Raw genomic sequence first — 15644 nt, 5'->3', positions numbered from 1 at the left:
TTGTGCGGGAGATGGATGATGAGGCGAGTCGAGGCTGCAAGGACGGCGAGACGGCGTTGGCTTGCGCCGTTCTTGGCGGAGCCAGATTCTGGGACCCTTGTGGGTCGCCCACGACAGCTCCCTGCAGTTACCCAATGGCATCCATCCCATTGACAGCCTTGCTTATCGATAACAAACCACAGAGCGCTGATAGGGAAAGCCACCCGCCCAATGACGAGCTGCACTTTGTTGAAGCTCTCACTTCTCCCGCGGAGTTCCCACCGCCATGAAGCTGCTCTCCCGCCCAACACCACGGCCAGCGAGCCATTCCAGCTTCCGCCCAGTTGGAAAAAGCAGGCATGGCTGAGGCATCATCGAAGTTTCCCGAGGTCCAGGGCGGCGGGAGCCTGATCATTGCCTGGCAGATCAAGGGCAAGCGGGTGCTGGTCGTCGGTGGCGGCGAGGTGCGTTTTGTTTTTTTGTTTTCTTATCCATTTTTTTTCCTGACTTCTTCCCGGAGTGCCTGCGTGTGACTTCTTTTCCGCCGTCACTAATATCGCTCGCTATGTCCAGGTCGCCGCTGGCCGCATCCTCCACTGCCTCAATGCCGACGCCAACGTGACCGTGGTGGCGCCCGCCGCCCGCCTCAACCCGGAGGTGGCCTATCGCGTGGCCCGGCAGCAGGTCACGCACGTGGACCGCAACTTCGAGCCGGCCGACCTCGACGGCGCCGACATGGTGCTGGTGGCCATCGACGACCCGGCCGCGTCGACCGCCATCTGGACGCTGTGCAAGCAGCGCCGCATCCCCGCCAACATCGCCGACGTGCCGCCCGAGTGCGACTTCTACTTCGGCAGCGTGCACCGCGACGGCCCGCTGCAGATCATGGTCAGCACCAACGGCAAGGGCCCGCGCCTGGCCAGCCTGATCCGCCGCTTCATCGCCGACAAGCTGCCGCCCGACACCGGCCGCGCCATCGAGCGGGTCGGCCAGCTGCGCGCCGAGCTGCGCCGGGTCGCCCCGCTGCCCGCCGACGGCCCCCGGCGCATGGCCTGGATGACCAAGGTCAGCGACGCGTACCCCTGGGACGAGATGTGCGGCCTGACCGACGAGGACATCGCCAACCTGCTCACCTTCTTCCCCTCCGGCACCGTGCCGTCGCTAGACGTGCTCAAGGGCATGCGCGCCAATCCCGACGCCGACGTCACGGACGTGTTTGACGGCTCCTTTGGCTTCAGCGTCGGTGCGTGATGTGATTTTGCTGTTGGGCACGAAGATAGAATGATACCACAGGTTAGAGATTGTATCTAAAAGGTTAGATCTGGGCTGTATCCAAAGTTGGTGGGCAAGATGGCGAGGTGGTAGTCTGCCGGGCGGTGTGACCAGCGCCGCCCGGATATCATGATCTTGATGAACCATGCTCTCTTGTTTCAGGAGGGCCTACTGCCACAATGCAAGCGCAACTATAAGCCAGCAAGGTATCGTCCGTAGTCCGCCTGAACGGGAAAAACAGTGGCAAAAAGCGCAAGACACTTGAAACAGCGGATGTCAGCACAACCGGCACGGCCGCCCATCCCGTGTCCAGACCCTCTCCGGCCCGAAAAACGAAAATACGTGAAGAAGCCCTACCTCAGGCGACGCCCTCCACGCCGCCGAGGAACCGGCGGATGCGGGCGATCTCGAGCTCGCCCTTCTCCGACTCGACCGCGCGCGTCAGCGTGTCGAGCAGCGAGTCCACCTCGGCCTCAGGCCGACGCGTGCACAGCGCCACCAGCCGTCGGTACTTGAGCTCGCGGTCCTTGCTCTGCGCCCGCAGCGCGTCCACGGCCCGGTGCGTCTCGCCCGACCGCTCACGCAGCGCCCGGATGCGCGCCCGGAGCACCGCGCTGCTGGGCAGCCGCGCGAGCTGCGCCTGCACCTGCGCCTGCGCGTCGGGCCCTGGGTTGGCGGCATCGCTACCGTCCGTTGTTGGTGCGTCGGTCGACCCGGATGATTGTTGTTCTTGTTGTTGTTCCTGTTGTTGCTGCTGCTGCGGCTGCCGTTGCTGTTGCGAGGCGGCAATCTGGTCGAGCACCGTTTCCAGCTCCATCTCCCACGCGTTGGCGCTGGCCAGGTCGAGCCGGCCGTAGCGCTGCTCCAGCTGGACTAGCCGGTAGTCCTCTTCGTGGCTCGCCCGCTTGAGGTTGACCACCTTCTGGCGCGCCAGCTGCTGCGCCTTGAGCTTGTCCTGCAGCGCCTCGAGCGTGCGCCGGGCCTCGCCGATTTGCGCCGATGTCGCCCGCAGCGAGCTATGCAGCGCATCGATTGACTGCTGCTTCTTCTTCACTTCGCTCTGGAACACCGACGATGACTCGTTGACGAGGTGCGAGATGGCTAGAGCCAAGACGTCAGTCGGGAGGGAGGATAACCAGAGACCCCGGCAGGGACACTTACAGTTCACAACCTCGTCGCTGTTTTCCTTGTTCTTCTGGCTCGAGCCTTGGGCGGCGCCGCTGCGCCCCGACGCGTCGCCGTTCCTGTGGTCTTCCGCCTCGGCGCCGATGCCAAAGTCCAGAGGCCGGAGACCCGCGCGGTTCGCGATGTTGGGGTCGGCGCCGACCTCGAGCAGCTGCGAGACGATGCTGCGGTTGCCGATCCGCGCGGCAATGTTCAGCGCCGTGTCGCCGCTGTTGTCCTGGGCGTTGACGATCTCGCTTATGAACCGCCCGATGCCCATCCTGGCCGGCGCGCTCGGGCCGTGGCCGCCCGGCGCGTTCTGGCTGCTCGGGGCACTGCCGCTGCCCTGCCGCACGACCCATTCCAGCAGACTCTCGAGGTAGTACCGGCTCGCGGCGTTCCGGCCTTTCACCGCGCTGGTCACGGCGATGTGGTGCAGCACCGTCCGGCCCTTGTCGTCCCGGACGTCGATGGTGCCGCCGAGGACGTCGAGCAGCTCCGGGAACGAGTTATGGTCCATGGAGTTGGTTACGACGCACGCCCGCATCAGCGCCGTCTCGCCCAGCGCGTTCACGCGGAACGGGCTGGCGCCGGCCTCGATCAGCGCGCGCAGCAGCGGCATCCGGGAGAGCGTCGCCGCCCAGTGCAGCGCGGTGTGGCTCTGCGTGTCGATCGGCGCGTCGAGCTCCTGGGGGATCATGTTACGGAGGGCGTTCTTCTTCGCCTCGTCCGGGCCGTTGGGATCCATGAAGAGGCCCATGAGCATGCTGCGCTTGGCCTCGGCCTCGGGGGACATGTCGTACGGGAGCGGCCGGAGCGGCCCCGGCGGGTAGCTGGGCTCGTGCTCGACGTGGACGCCGGCCTGCGAGTAGATGAACGACTCGTTCGGCTCCGTCGGCGAGCCCGGGTAGTTGGCTGCGTATCCGTCGACCTGCGGATACGTCGGCGTCAGGCCGCCGAAGCTGTTGGCGGGCGTCAGCACCCTCTGCCGTTTGCGCGGGGGCTGCTCGCCGTCGGCCGTCGCCGGCTGGGCGGTCTGCGATCCGAAGGCCGAGTCGGCATGGCCGTAGTCCGAGACGAAGCTCTGCTGCGAGTTCGGCGGGAGTTCGCCGCCGGCATCCTGCGTTGACGACTGGCGGTGGAAGCTGGGCGCGCGGGGGGGACCACTGCGGCTTCGCGGGCCGGGTGAGTCGAAGCGGGCCTTGCTGATGGCGTTGATCGCCTGGGACGCGGTGGACGAGATGTTCTTGAAGAAGGTGCCCGACAAGCCGCCGGCGCGGCTCTCCTGCGAGCTGGCATTGTACATGCGCTTGCGCTGGGCGGCCATGGCCTGCTCCTTGGTCGGCGTGTCGACGTCGGCGGCGCCGCCGTCCTGGCCGCGCTTGTAGGTCAGCAGTCGCATCAGGAGCTCCTCGACGCCGTACTGGCGGCAGACCTCGACGCCGCGCTCGAAGGGGATCCAAGTGCCCTGGTATTTGCCGTAGCCGCCCTGGACCTTCTCATGCTGGCCGGTCTGGATCTCCTTCTCCAGGATCTTGGTGCGGCGGCCCTTATCGACGCCGGCAACCTTGAGGATCTGGGTCGCATTGAGCCACGAGTCGTGCTGGCGGCGCATGACGGCCACGTTGTTCACCTCCATCTCGTAGACGTTGATGCCCGAGTACACGGCCTGGACACGGCATGTCAGCGGCACATCGGGAAGACGGAGGAGTGTGCGCACGTACCGAGTAGATGCCCATGTCGGGGTCATTTGCCGGCTTCGGGGGAATGTCGGCGTATTGCCGGTAACCGGTCGTCTGCGACGACGGCTGGCTCTGGCTCAAGGAGAAGGAGGGCTGCGACGAGGGCTGCGACAGCGGCTGGTGCTGGGGCGGCTGCTCGCCGGCGGGCAGCTGCGGCGGCTGCATGATGATGACTCCGCCGGTAGCCGAGAGCTGCGGTTGTCGGCAGGTCTGTCAGGCACGCGCGAGGCGCCAGCGCGGGAGCGTTGTTGCGAAGAAAAGTGCGCGAATGTTGCGACGAAGGCGAGAAGGTAAAAATTGGGCGGTGACGGAGGTCCCCTGATTCGGCAGTCCTTCGCTTCCGATATGAGACGAGCGAACACGGCGGAAAATAATTCAGCGTCAGGACCTCAGGTGCATCCCAGACGACGACTCCAGTTTTCAATGTCGAGTGCCAAGTGAGAGAGGCAGGATGGCGTCGCCGAGGAATGCGATCCCTGGGCTCGCGATGCGAGGAGCGAAAAACCGGCCGGGCGTTGCGTTGTAACTATTCCGTAATGGCGGCTCCGTTAGGCGACGCATTCGCCGAGTCGCCTGCGGAAGAATGGGTATTGTTGGGACGCCCAACGCTGGAATTTGAGATCGAATATTTGGTAACTGACAATTGAGGATGCCTTCTACGCGGGCCACGGAGGTACAATGGAGTCGCCGTGATGATGTCCCGTTTTGGGAGCTCAATTAAGACACGAGCACCAGACGTGTGATTTTCGTGTTCTGGCGGGCGTGTCGCTCTCAGTGGAGCCCTGGAAGACGCGAAGCAATGGGAAGAAGCGGGGCTGCTGTGGACTGGAAAACCACGGCGCGCACAGACCCGGCCCAAGCCGGCCAGCGCACGGCCCGCCCTGACGGGACTTGTTCAACCAAATCAGCCAACCAACCAGCAGAGCTGCCAAACAAACGCCTTGTTCCAACAACAAGCCGGGCACGGCTGGCAGCCGAGCACCACGGCAATGTCGCGCCCTCTCCGCATTCCCCATCCGACCACGCCGCTGCACGTCTACCGCCATCTCCTGCGCGAAGCGTCGTACCTGATTCCGATCGCGCGGCCGTTTGTCGACGAGCAGATCAAGGCGAGGTTCCGCAAGCACCGCGACGATGACGCCGAGAAGAGCCGGCAGCGCCTCCGGCAGGCGCACCACGAGCTCCGCGCGCTGCGGGCAGCCAATGCCGGCGACATGGCCCGCATGCGCAGGGTGCTGCTGCGCGCGTTTGGCCGCGTGGGCCGCCGCCGCCGGGAGCTGATGGCCGACCTGGTGCGCCGCGAGACGCCGGCCAACACGGAGGAGCTGGCCAAGTACGCCGCCGAGACGTCCGCCATCGCAGCGGAGCGCAAGCTCGACTGGCTGGACAGGTGGGACGTCGACAAGCTGCGCACCTTCGCGCGCTCGCAGGTCGAGGCGAACCTGATCAACTCGCCCAAGCCCCCCCTCACGGCCCCGCAGACCAGCCCGCAGAAGCACATACCGGCCGAGAACTCGTGGGGCCGCCCGCTGCCGCGCAGACTTGCCCGGACAAAGCTCAAAAAGTTGTGGAAGATGGTGGCCGACAAGTGCATGCCGCCGCTGCCCAAGGAGGAATGGGAGCGTCTCGGCGGCCTGGCCGAAGGGCGGCTGCAGGCGCAGGAGCAGGACCTGCGATGGCTGCCGCCGCCCCGGCGACCCGTGGCGCAGAGTCGCTCGGGCGACGACGTGCCCGGGTCGCGGATCTGGGATTGGCGGTCGTACGTCGTCAAGCCGGTGGCCCGGGTGGACCGGCAGGCCAACCGGCGCAACAAGCTGCTCAGCGGCGCCGTGGACGACAACACGCCGACCGGAGACCCCGAGCCGCTCGGCTGCCACAAGTACACGGCGCGGTCGTGGCGCCGCATGTTGGAGAGCATCTGGCAGCTGACGGCGACCATGGAGAAAAAGCCCCAAGGGCAGGGCTGGAAGGTGGTTTGGGGCAAGGCCAGCTTCCAGCCTACGGCAGCCAGTGCGGAAAACATGGAGTTTTTCACCGACTTCCCGGCCGTCCAGGAGCTCCAGCCGCCACGCAAACGTCGATCATGAGCAACACACACACACACACACATCTACTGCAGTAGAGATTTGGCCAGGCGACGCGCGTCGCCGACAGGGCAATGAAACAACGGGGTCCTATCGAAGGACCAGCCGCGGATGTGTCAATGCGCTAACTCGCAAACAAGATACACCAGACCGTGGCCTGTCTCTGATTTCACACAGCGGCGCGGCCCCCCTCAGTCCAGCAACCCCGCCAGCTTGGTCAGGGCCTCGCCATCGACGCGCATGCCGACCCACTCGCTCATCATGCGGGCGCCGATGCTCTCGTAGAAGCGGATGGACGGCTCGTTCCACTTGAGCACGCTCCACTCGAGCCGGCCGCCGCGCATGGCCACGACCTCCTTGGCCAGCGCGACCAGCAGGCGCGTGCCGTAGCCGCGCTTGCGCTCGCTCTGCGCCACGTACAGGTCCTCGAGGTAGATGCCCGGGCGGGCGCGCCACGTGCTGTAGTTGTAGAAGTACAGCGCCATGCCGGCGACCGCGCCGGCCGGCGTCTCCAGCAGCAGGCAGCGCGCCGGCTTGGCGGGCGAGGTCGGCTCCGTCTGCGGCAGCCCGTCGGCGGCGGGGGCGGCAGCCGCAGAGGCCGGGTCTGAGGGCGCAAAGGCGATGGTCTCGAGCAGCTTCGCCTCGGTGGCCTCGACGCTGTGCAGCTCGTGCTCGTAGTCGGCCAGCTCGCGGATCAGCTGGAGGATCGCGGGCACGTCTGGAGGTGTGGGGTGGGAGGTGTCAGTCTGGCCGACGGAAAAGATAAACGACAGGGAACAATACCTTCCCGGCGCGCGTGCCGGACAATGGGCGCGTTGGAGGCCATGGTGGCAGGTCTACGGCTTTTGTTGACTTGAAATATTCTGGCCGGCACTCGTCGTCGTGGAACTGCAGCTGCTTTTAAAAACACCAAAGTGGGGCATCTTGTTCTTTGCAAGGATGATCATGTACGCTGAAGTACACATGGCGGGGCCCGTCAACAGCAAGGGCGGGAAGGGCGTGCATGTCAAGAACTCGGAGCAGTCTGCACCGGCCGGGACTCGGTCAGGAGGCAAACCGAGAAATGCATGTAGACATGTTCATCCAATGCAGCGGCGTGGCAGAATTGCCATGCCATCTGAAGAAGAGAGTAAATTCGCAGCCCGTGGAACACAGAGGAAGAGAGGGCCGGAAATGCCAGGTACTGGCTTGGGTTGGGTCGCAGTGCGGATCAGGGGCTGCCCAAGCGGAGCCCCGGTGCCCCTCAGCAGGCGCCGCCAGAAACCAGAAGCTCACCCAAGAAAAATGAATCAAAACACACCATACTCGGTTTCAACACTACGGGTGATCCACCGGACCATGCCGAGATCTGCCTGACGGAGGCATAGCATAGCATCAACTTTAAGCACGATTTTCTATGCTTCGTTGGTATTGAACTCGCGTCTCCTTCCCGGCTTTTCACCACTTTTTCCGTTTCACCATGAGCCCCTCCTCCGCCCCGCCCTCGGCCGAGCCGGTGGTCACTTTCAGCTCGGGGCGGGACCTGAACACGCCGCCGGACCTGCGCTTACTCCACTTCAATGATGTTTACCATCTCGACCCCTCGTCTGCCGAACCGGCCGGCGGCGCGGCCCGGTTCGTGACCGTGTGCAAGGAGTACCGTGAGGCCGAGCGGTTCCGCGGCCAGCCCGAGCTGGTCACGCTCTTCTCGGGCGATGTGTTCAACCCGAGCCTCGAGAGCTCGATTACGAAGGGTGAGTGCCCTTGCCTTTCCTTACTTACTTACCAACACCGACCCCAGTCTGCTTACCTGTTGCCCAGGCAGCCACATGGTCCCCCTCCTGAACCTGATCGGGACCGACTGCGCCTGCGTGGGGGTAGGTTCTGCGCAGCCCAGCCCGCCTCCGAAGCCATACCTGCGTCTTCAGCCCTGACACGCGGCAGAACCACGACCTCGACTTCGGCGTGCTGCAGTTCGGCCACCTCGCGTCGCAGTGCCGCTTCCCGTGGCTGCTGGCCAACGTGCTGGACCCGGCGCTGGGCGCGGACGTGCCGCTAGGCGGCGCGGCTAAGACGCACATGCTCACGGCGTCCAACGGCCTGCGGATCGGCCTGCTCGGCCTCGGCGAGCGCGAGTGGCTCGAGACCGTCAACGCGCTGCCGCCCGGCGTCGTCTGCCGCCCCGCCGCCGAGGTCGCGCGCGAGCTCGTGCCGCAGCTGCGCGCCCATGGCGCCGACCTCGTCGTCGCGCTGACCCACATGCGCGAGCCCGGCGACCTCGCCCTGGCCGAGCAGCTGGCCGGCACCGACGCCGCGCCCGACCTCATCCTGGGCGGCCACGACCACTTCTACTCCCACAGCCTCGTCCGCGGCCGCACCCACGTGCTGCGCTCCGGGTCCGACTTCAAGCAGCTGAGCTACCTCGAGCTGCGGCGGGCTGCCGCCGACGACGGCAGCGGGCGCCGGTGGGACGTGGACATCTGGCGGCGCGACGTGGTGCGCGCGGTGCGCGAGGACGCCGAGACGCTCGCGCTGGTCGACCGGCTGACGGCGAAGCTGAAGAAGAGCCTCGAGAAGCCGGTCGGGTTCACGGCCGCGCCGCTCGACGCGCGCTTCACCACCGTCCGCCTGCGCGAGAGCAACCTGGGCAACTTTGTGTGCGACCTCATGCGCCACCACTACGGCGCCGAGTGCGCCCTCATGGCGGCCGGCACCATCCGCGGCGACCAGGTGTACCCGCCGGGGCCGATCCGCGTCAGGGACGTGACCGACTGCTTCCCGTTCGAGGATCCCATCGTCGTCATCAAGGTGTCCGGCAGGGCGATCTGGGACGCGCTCGAGAACGGCGTGTCGCTGTATCCCGCGCTGGAAGGTAGCCATGCCCCTGCGCTTCTCCCTCTAATCCCTCTCTCGTCTTACGGCGGGCTTTGCACTGATGTCACGATGCTCACCCGCTCCCAGGCCGGTTCCCCCAGGTGTCCAACATCCGATTCACCTTCGACCCCTCGCGGCCCCCCGGCTCGCGCATCGTCTCGGCCGAGATCGGCGGCGCGCCGCTGGATCCCGGCCGGGTCTACGTCCTCGCCACGCGGGGGTACATGGGCCGCGGCAAGGACGGCTACCGCAGCCTGCTGGTGCGGTCCGAGGGCGGCGAGTACGAGGAACTGGTGTCAGAGGAGAATGGCATCCTCATCTCGACCATGCTGCGCCAGTACTTCATGTCCCTGACCGTGCTGGCCCGCTGGAAGCGCTGGGGCCCGGCGCTCGACCGCCACTGGTTCGTAGCGGGATCCCTCCCTCATCCTAGTAGATCAATTGTCGTTTGCTGACATGGCCTGAACAGGTCCCGGGTGGCCGAGGGCGTCCACGAGAGCCACCCCGTCGTGGGGCAGCCGTTGGGTTCGCCGCCGGCGGGCGATGCCAGGGAGGGGAGGCCTGGCCACGAAACCAGCGCCAACGAGGCCAGCGGCGGCGGCGGCTGGGCCGAGTGGACGCCGGCCAGGCTCCGGCAGCGGCGCGCCAGCATCCCGCCGATGCTTGGGTCCGCCGAGGACGACAGCGAGGATGAGTCGGCCGGCGAGGACGGCGAGCGGGCCCGCCAGAGGGCGAGGGACCTGGACCGGCAGCTCGCCGTCATGCGGCGCGTGTTCCGCAAGTGGTGCCGCCTGGCCCGCGTGCACGGGAAAAATATCCGTACGTGCGACAGCCTGGCCGAGAGCGAGTGCGACGTCGGCTGGACCAGGGCCATCGCGCCCCGCGTCGAGGGCCGCATACGGATGGTCACCGGCAGTGCTGCGCCTGGCACGGAGGGTCAGTAGGGGGCAGGCATGAGTCAAAGCGCGAGTCCCGCGGAGAGGCTTAGGTTGCCCAGCCCATCAGAGCTGCTGCTGCTGATGGGGGATCGTCGCTGTCTGGCAAGCAGTGATGGTGGAGGAGGAGAGGCTGCCACACCACTACCCCCGTGCTCCTCTTCCCACTTCTGGCCTGCATCGTGCCACGAGCAAGCTCCTGTTGCCTCCTCGTGGTTGCTCCTGGAATCTGTGCGTCGTCTCCTGAGCTGCATCTCCTGATATCTTGATGATCACCTCACTCACTGCTCTCGGCTCCCCCACAGCCCGTGGCGCTGGCAAGGGGGACTGGCCAAGCCTGCGTCGACTCCTGGCCTTATCGGCAGTTCGAATGGCGTCAAAAACGAACGATCGTTGTCTCTAACCGTCGGCAAATGCGGTCGGTTTGCGGAGAGCTCCACCCGGACAGGGAAGCGGCGGGTTCGGAGCCGGAGGTTGCCTCCGCGGGCGGGGAAGGGACCGAAACAACACCAGGGGTAGCTCTCTGGCTGAAGCCGATAGAGATGCTCAACTTGCTTGCTGCTACCTTTGGCTTCAGTGCTTTGCAGTGCCCTCCCGGCTTGCTTGCTCATCATGCTGAGCCCAACCGAGTCGTCTTTCTCGAGCCAAGTGGTACTGTGTCCTTGCATTGCGACCTGTCCAGCGGTATTGGAGTTGTAGTGTAGACCACCTCGCGGCTTGCAGGTCTCAGCGAGGCCTGGGCATCCCTCATTCGGCGGGAATAAGCATCAGAACGCCCATTCCCGGCTGCCGATCACAGCAGTTTCCGGAGGAGCAGTTGACCACGTGCTAGCTTGGTCCATGTAGGGGCGATCAACGCTACTGCTAGCTCCCGTGATTCTCCACACTCCGGAGAGCTTCTTAGACAGTTGGTGATGCTAGTCGTTTGACAGATGAGCCTTCGTGAACGGGACGAGCAACACTCGAAGAGGACGGGTATGATCCTGCTGCCCACCTCTTTCCGGAAGCCTACCAGGCAGTTGGAACCTGGCCGTTGTCGAGAACATGAGCCGGCCACAATGCCTAGCCCTGATTCCACAGTGTCTTCCACCAGGCGGGAGTTGGCTGCGACAGACGATACCTGTTGATGTTGCCTGCCAGCAACACGGAAGGCCAGTCATATGGAAAGTCCCCGCCTGTCGGGTCCTCGACCCGGCCTGTGAAGAGATGGCTCGCAACGCCACCACAGACAGAATAGGCCGCCGACTCCACTGGACCATGGACGGCCCACAGTATAGAGTAACGTCAAGGATAGGGCCAGAACTGCCTGTCTGTCGTCGCAACAGCACCACGGCCGGGATGTCCCGGCTTGCCGAGAACTCAAATGGCGACTGCCGGGATGCCGTCGCCGCCCGCTTTGGCTGTCAGGAGATCTATCGAGGTCAAAGCTCCGTCGCGGCGAGGCATTTCCAGAGGACCCTGACTTTCCAACCGCGGAGCCGGGGCAGGGCGAAGGGTCGAGGCCGCCACTGCGGAGCTAGAGCTCTCGCTGCTGCACCTCCTCGGAGAGCTGCTGTCGAGATGGAGCAGCAGACGAATATCGCTGCGTTTATCTACGCCGCCCCCTGCCTACCCCTGATTTCCCTGTCGACACGATCGCTCTCCGAGCGCCCGACTAATGTCGATCGCGATCTCTCCCGCACTGCGGCCCTAGCTTCGGAGGGTGCGGCGAATGGCCCCCGGTTCGCATATGTACGCCTCGCTAGCCGCGCTGGCTCGGCGGAACGGTCGTCTCGTTGAAATAGTCTCGCTCACCGCATGCAAGACCTGGCTTTGGTCGGCCGCAGCGGTCGATAAGTGCTCGGCACTCTTTTCGACTCCCTTGATGCTTCCTCGACGGCGCACCAGCGAACCGATACCATGAGGTTTCCGCCTCCGGAAGCCGTCGCCTCGTGGCCGCCGCCCAACTACGTTGATCCGCAGACCCGGGGTCCTGCGCTCATCATCGTCGTGATCGCCCTCTTCTCGGTGGTCTTGGTCTGCCTCAGTCTGCGCCTTTACGTCCGGCTCGGGATCATGAACAAGTCCGGGTTGGATGACTGGCTGATGGTGGTAGCCGCGGTATGCGGTGGTCCTTCCTAGCCTTTGTTTTTCCCATTCCCTTTTGCATCATGACTGACACTGGGGTACGTTTTCAGATCCTCGGGCTCGGAGTCACCACCTGCGTCCTCCTGGCCGTTGACCGCCACGGCTGGGACATGCATGTCTGGGACCTCACGCTGGACAAGGTAATCGCCGGACGTCAGGTCTCGTTCGCGGCCCAGGGTTTGTTCATCTTGGGCACCTGCTTCGCCAAGGTGTCGATTCTCGTCAGCTACCTGCGCCTGGCGCCCGCGCAGTCTTGGTTCCGCCGCATCACCTGGAGGTGCTGCCTGCCCCCCGCCCCCCTCTGATTTTGCATACGTGGGAAGAGGTACGCTGACAAGCGAGGCTCAGTTGTGGTGATTGGGTTCGTCGTGGCGACCAACGTGTCCTTCTTTGTCGTCCTGTTTACGCAGTGCAAGTGAGTTCGTCCCGTCCAGCAAGCCCAACCAGCCACGAACGGCCCGGGCAAGAGAAACTAGCGCTGACTGACTCGGCCGGCAGACCGATCTCGAGCTACTGGAACCTCGAGTACTCGAACCGCGACTGCATCGACGAGTCGTACACCATCGTCACGCACGCCAGCCTGACCGCCTGCGCCGACGCGCTGATATGGCTGCTGCCGCTGCCGTCGCTGTACCGGGCCAAGCTCCCGCTGGCGCAGCGGCTCTCGCTGATGGTGCTGTTCAGCTTCGGCCTGGTCGTCGTCTTCGCCGCGAGCATCCGCATCTACCTGCTGCACTACGTGCTCGACGAGACGTACGACGTCACCTGGGACGCCTACCACATGTGGCTCGTCACCGCCGTCGAGATCCAGCTCGGCATCATCTGCGGCTGCGTGCCCTGGCTCAAGTCGCTGTTCAACTTCTGGCGCAGCCGGCGCACGGTCGTCGACATCACCGACAAGAGCGACGGCTGCGGCCGCAAGAAGGACCTCGAGGCCAGCAGCACTGCTCGGCCGGACGACGCGCGGCAGACGAGTACGACGTGGGCGGCCGCGACGACGACGACGACAACGGCGACCAGTACGTCCAAGAGCGGCGCGGTGGAGGGGATCAAGTGCATCGAGAAGGGCTCGGACGGCCCGCAGGAAGAGTGGGTGGACCTCGAGCGCGGGCCCTATGTGGACCCGGAGACGGTCGGCATAGCACTATGAAGCTGATGACGATGGTTCATGAATGTTACGACTTGTACTCCCAAGTTGTTGATGTTTGCAAATGCCGTGACCAGCGGCGACCGGGATATGCTAGCGTCTTGCCTTATTGCCAACGCTCTGGATCAGAGCACCGATGGCAGGTAATCCGTAGATACTCCTGTACGAGGGGATGTCTGTGCAACGAGTGGACTGCTTCGTGTGCAGTCGAACTGCCTCCGTCTATGTTACCCTCTTTGCTTATAGCAACGTCATTGGTTCGTAACTACTGCGTCGATCCGGGAGTTCCCGGGACTCCCTCCTCCTATATATACAGTACTCGTCTGCTCCGCAGCCAAATCCGCTGTGGGGAACGAACCAGCCCAGCGGGGTCGTTGCACACGTCTCTCGTTCTCACGCTCAGTACAGTAGTAGTTTTGGTGGTGTTTACCGCAACAACGGACATGGACTCCAAAGCGACCGCGTCCCAGCGACCCTCGGCCCCGCGAGTGGAGGTAACACGCAGCATCTCGGTGCAGCCCCCGCTCTCTCGGCGGGGAAGCGGTCCCGGTCTGGTCCTGGTCGTGCCGGCCGGTCTTGACCTGAGCCGGCATCAGAAGACGCTTGATCCGCCGCCGCTGCAGAAGTGGGCCGAGGAGGGATACGCGGTCGCCCAGATTGTCGTCGACCGGGGTACGTCAGAATCAGACATCGGCGAGCAGCTCGGGGTTGCGCTGGCTGCGTTGGAGGAGCTGCCGACATGCTCGGGTGACAGCGTTGGTCTGGTCGGTACGGCCACTATGCAGACCCTCTGCCGCCAGACGGTGCTAACTTGCGGGCATGAACCAACTCCAAGTGATACCGGATGAGGACGCATCCGGCAGTGTAGGTTTTCGGGCCGCCCTCAAAGCTCACCCGCGGGTCGTGGCCGCTGTGTTCTATGGGTGCCATCCGGCGGAGGAGCTTCCCGTCCCGGTGCTTGTGCACTTGTCTGGCAACCACGACAATGTCCGCACGAAGGAGCAGCCTGGGAAAGGGCTCGTGGTCCATACGTACCCGGCAGCAGCCCGTTTCTTCACGATTCCGGCCCACGCAGACTACAGCGCAGGCGCGGCTGCGGTGGCGCACACGCGCTCGCTGTCGTTCCTGAAGCCGCTGATGGGCGGGCCCTACTTCGACCTCGAGGCCATTTGGGACGAGCACACGCGGTACGAATTCACGGACCGCAGCGTCGAGGCGACCATGGCCACCATGGTCGACGAGCCCTATGTCAACCACGTGCCGACGCTGACTGGCGGCATCGGGCGGGCGTCGCTGACGGCCTTCTACCGGGACCGCTTCATCTTCAGCAACCCGCAGGACGCGGCGCTGGAGCTGGTCAGCCGGACGGTGGGCGTCGACCGCATCGTCGACGAGTTTCTGTTCAACTGCACGCACGACCGCGTCATTGATTGGATGTATGTGCGCGGCCCCCCATTCTCTCTAGCGACTGTGCAGCTACCTAGGTAGCTTCCTTTGCTTGGGTTGCAGGTGCTGGCTCGGTGCTGGTGCCGGTGCCGCAGCTTCTGACGCTGTTGCGCAGGATTCCCGGCATCCCGCCGACGCACAAACGGTTGAGCATCCCGTTTACGAGCATCGTCAACATCCGCGGCGACCGGCTCTACCACGAGCACATCCTCTGGGACCAGGGCACGGTGTTGCGCCAGCTCGGCCTGCTGCCGGAATACCTGCCGTTCCCCTACGCGCTGCCGGGAGGTGCGGGCCCGGCCGCGGGCAACCAGCTCGAGTACCGCGTCCCTGTGGCCGGCGTGGAGACGGCGCGGAAGCTGGCCGACGAGAACGCATGCGCGTCAAACGAAATGCTGGCGTTTGCCATCCGGGAAGTGCCCAAGGGCGAGCCGGGAAGGTGATGCATCCACCCTTACCACAGTAAGGTAGGCATTGTTAGGCTGCACTGATGGGAAATAACCGAAGCACGGGGGTTGGTCAGCGAAGTACTCTGTAACGAAGTATTGAATGTGCAGGTTGAGTTGACGGTGCTGAGCGTCGTGCTCTCGTGTCAGCCACAGCGTGGAGTCCTGTTCAGACAAAGGGGCTAGAGTCAGCTGAATGTCGCGGTTGTTCAAGGCACACACGTTGAGTTATCTCGTGTCCGGCGTTGTGTTCAGGTTGGGCAGGATTTGGAATGGAATGCAGGAGCAAACCCGAGTTTGGCCAGTGGAGCCCCGTGGTATTTACCTCCGTACACCTCCGTACTCTGTACTCCACCTGGTAATAAACCCCGCCTGAGGAAGCTGGCTGAGTCACGCGCCCAGTCACGTTCCAACCCTGGGTGGGCCTAGCTCAGCATCTCGGCGAACTT

The 15644-nt window shown here is 64.5% G+C and overlaps 8 protein-coding genes across 8 annotated transcripts; 6 read left to right on the top strand and 2 right to left on the bottom strand.

Annotated features, from left to right (window-relative positions):
- The first annotated feature begins 37 nt into the window (after nucleotides 1-37).
- Nucleotides 38-1420, top strand: THITE_2116280 (uncharacterized protein). The gene is made up of 2 exons (XM_003653658.1): nucleotides 38-443; nucleotides 553-1420. The coding sequence occupies exons 1-2, from the start codon at nucleotides 339-341 to the stop codon at nucleotides 1228-1230; spliced, it is 783 nt and encodes a 260-aa protein (XP_003653706.1). The 5' UTR covers nucleotides 38-338; the 3' UTR covers nucleotides 1231-1420.
- Nucleotides 1420-4473, bottom strand: THITE_2116279 (uncharacterized protein). Its single transcript, XM_003653657.1, has 3 exons — nucleotides 4140-4473; nucleotides 2413-4084; nucleotides 1420-2352 (listed from the first exon to the last, which is right to left on the bottom strand). Exons 1-3 carry the CDS (start codon nucleotides 4320-4322, stop codon nucleotides 1610-1612), a joined length of 2598 nt encoding a protein of 865 aa, XP_003653705.1. The 5' UTR covers nucleotides 4323-4473; the 3' UTR covers nucleotides 1420-1609.
- Nucleotides 4474-5075: 602 nt separating this feature from the next.
- Nucleotides 5076-6297, top strand: THITE_2116278 (uncharacterized protein). The gene has a single exon (XM_003653656.1). It carries the CDS (start codon nucleotides 5147-5149, stop codon nucleotides 6242-6244), a length of 1098 nt encoding a protein of 365 aa, XP_003653704.1. The 5' UTR covers nucleotides 5076-5146; the 3' UTR covers nucleotides 6245-6297.
- Nucleotide 6298: 1 nt separating this feature from the next.
- Nucleotides 6299-7176, bottom strand: THITE_2116277 (uncharacterized protein). Its single transcript, XM_003653655.1, has 2 exons — nucleotides 7025-7176; nucleotides 6299-6959 (listed from the first exon to the last, which is right to left on the bottom strand). Exons 1-2 carry the CDS (start codon nucleotides 7065-7067, stop codon nucleotides 6433-6435), a joined length of 570 nt encoding a protein of 189 aa, XP_003653703.1. The 5' UTR covers nucleotides 7068-7176; the 3' UTR covers nucleotides 6299-6432.
- Nucleotides 7177-7498: 322 nt separating this feature from the next.
- On the top strand, nucleotides 7499-10111 carry THITE_2116275 (uncharacterized protein). The gene is made up of 5 exons (XM_003653654.1): nucleotides 7499-7974; nucleotides 8042-8097; nucleotides 8165-9092; nucleotides 9182-9497; nucleotides 9564-10111. The coding sequence occupies exons 1-5, from the start codon at nucleotides 7701-7703 to the stop codon at nucleotides 10036-10038; spliced, it is 2049 nt and encodes a 682-aa protein (XP_003653702.1). The 5' UTR covers nucleotides 7499-7700; the 3' UTR covers nucleotides 10039-10111.
- Nucleotide 10112: 1 nt separating this feature from the next.
- THITE_2116273 (uncharacterized protein) lies at nucleotides 10113-10893 on the top strand. Its single transcript, XM_003653653.1, has 2 exons — nucleotides 10113-10260; nucleotides 10335-10893. The coding sequence occupies exons 1-2, from the start codon at nucleotides 10145-10147 to the stop codon at nucleotides 10546-10548; spliced, it is 330 nt and encodes a 109-aa protein (XP_003653701.1). The 5' UTR covers nucleotides 10113-10144; the 3' UTR covers nucleotides 10549-10893.
- Nucleotides 10894-11928: 1035 nt separating this feature from the next.
- Nucleotides 11929-13030, top strand: THITE_14465 (uncharacterized protein; the record flags this gene model as incomplete). Its single annotated transcript, XM_003653652.1, has 4 exons — nucleotides 11929-12129; nucleotides 12207-12433; nucleotides 12482-12571; nucleotides 12655-13030. Coding segments are annotated over 4 exons (894 nt in total), but the record flags the coding sequence as incomplete, so codon positions are not given.
- A 600-nt stretch (nucleotides 13031-13630) lies between these two features.
- THITE_2116271 (uncharacterized protein) lies at nucleotides 13631-15561 on the top strand. The gene is made up of 3 exons (XM_003653651.1): nucleotides 13631-14071; nucleotides 14139-14739; nucleotides 14865-15561. Exons 1-3 carry the CDS (start codon nucleotides 13747-13749, stop codon nucleotides 15190-15192), a joined length of 1254 nt encoding a protein of 417 aa, XP_003653699.1. The 5' UTR covers nucleotides 13631-13746; the 3' UTR covers nucleotides 15193-15561.
- Nucleotides 15562-15644: the final 83 nt, after the last annotated feature.

The sequence above is a fragment of the Thermothielavioides terrestris genome, chromosome 2, assembly GCF_000226115.1.
Source record: "Thermothielavioides terrestris NRRL 8126 chromosome 2, complete sequence".
Classification (NCBI taxonomy): Eukaryota; Fungi; Ascomycota; class Sordariomycetes; order Sordariales; family Chaetomiaceae; genus Thermothielavioides; species Thermothielavioides terrestris.
The sequence above is the reverse complement of the archived record's forward strand: the minus strand, read 5'-3'. Positions and strand labels throughout refer to the sequence as shown.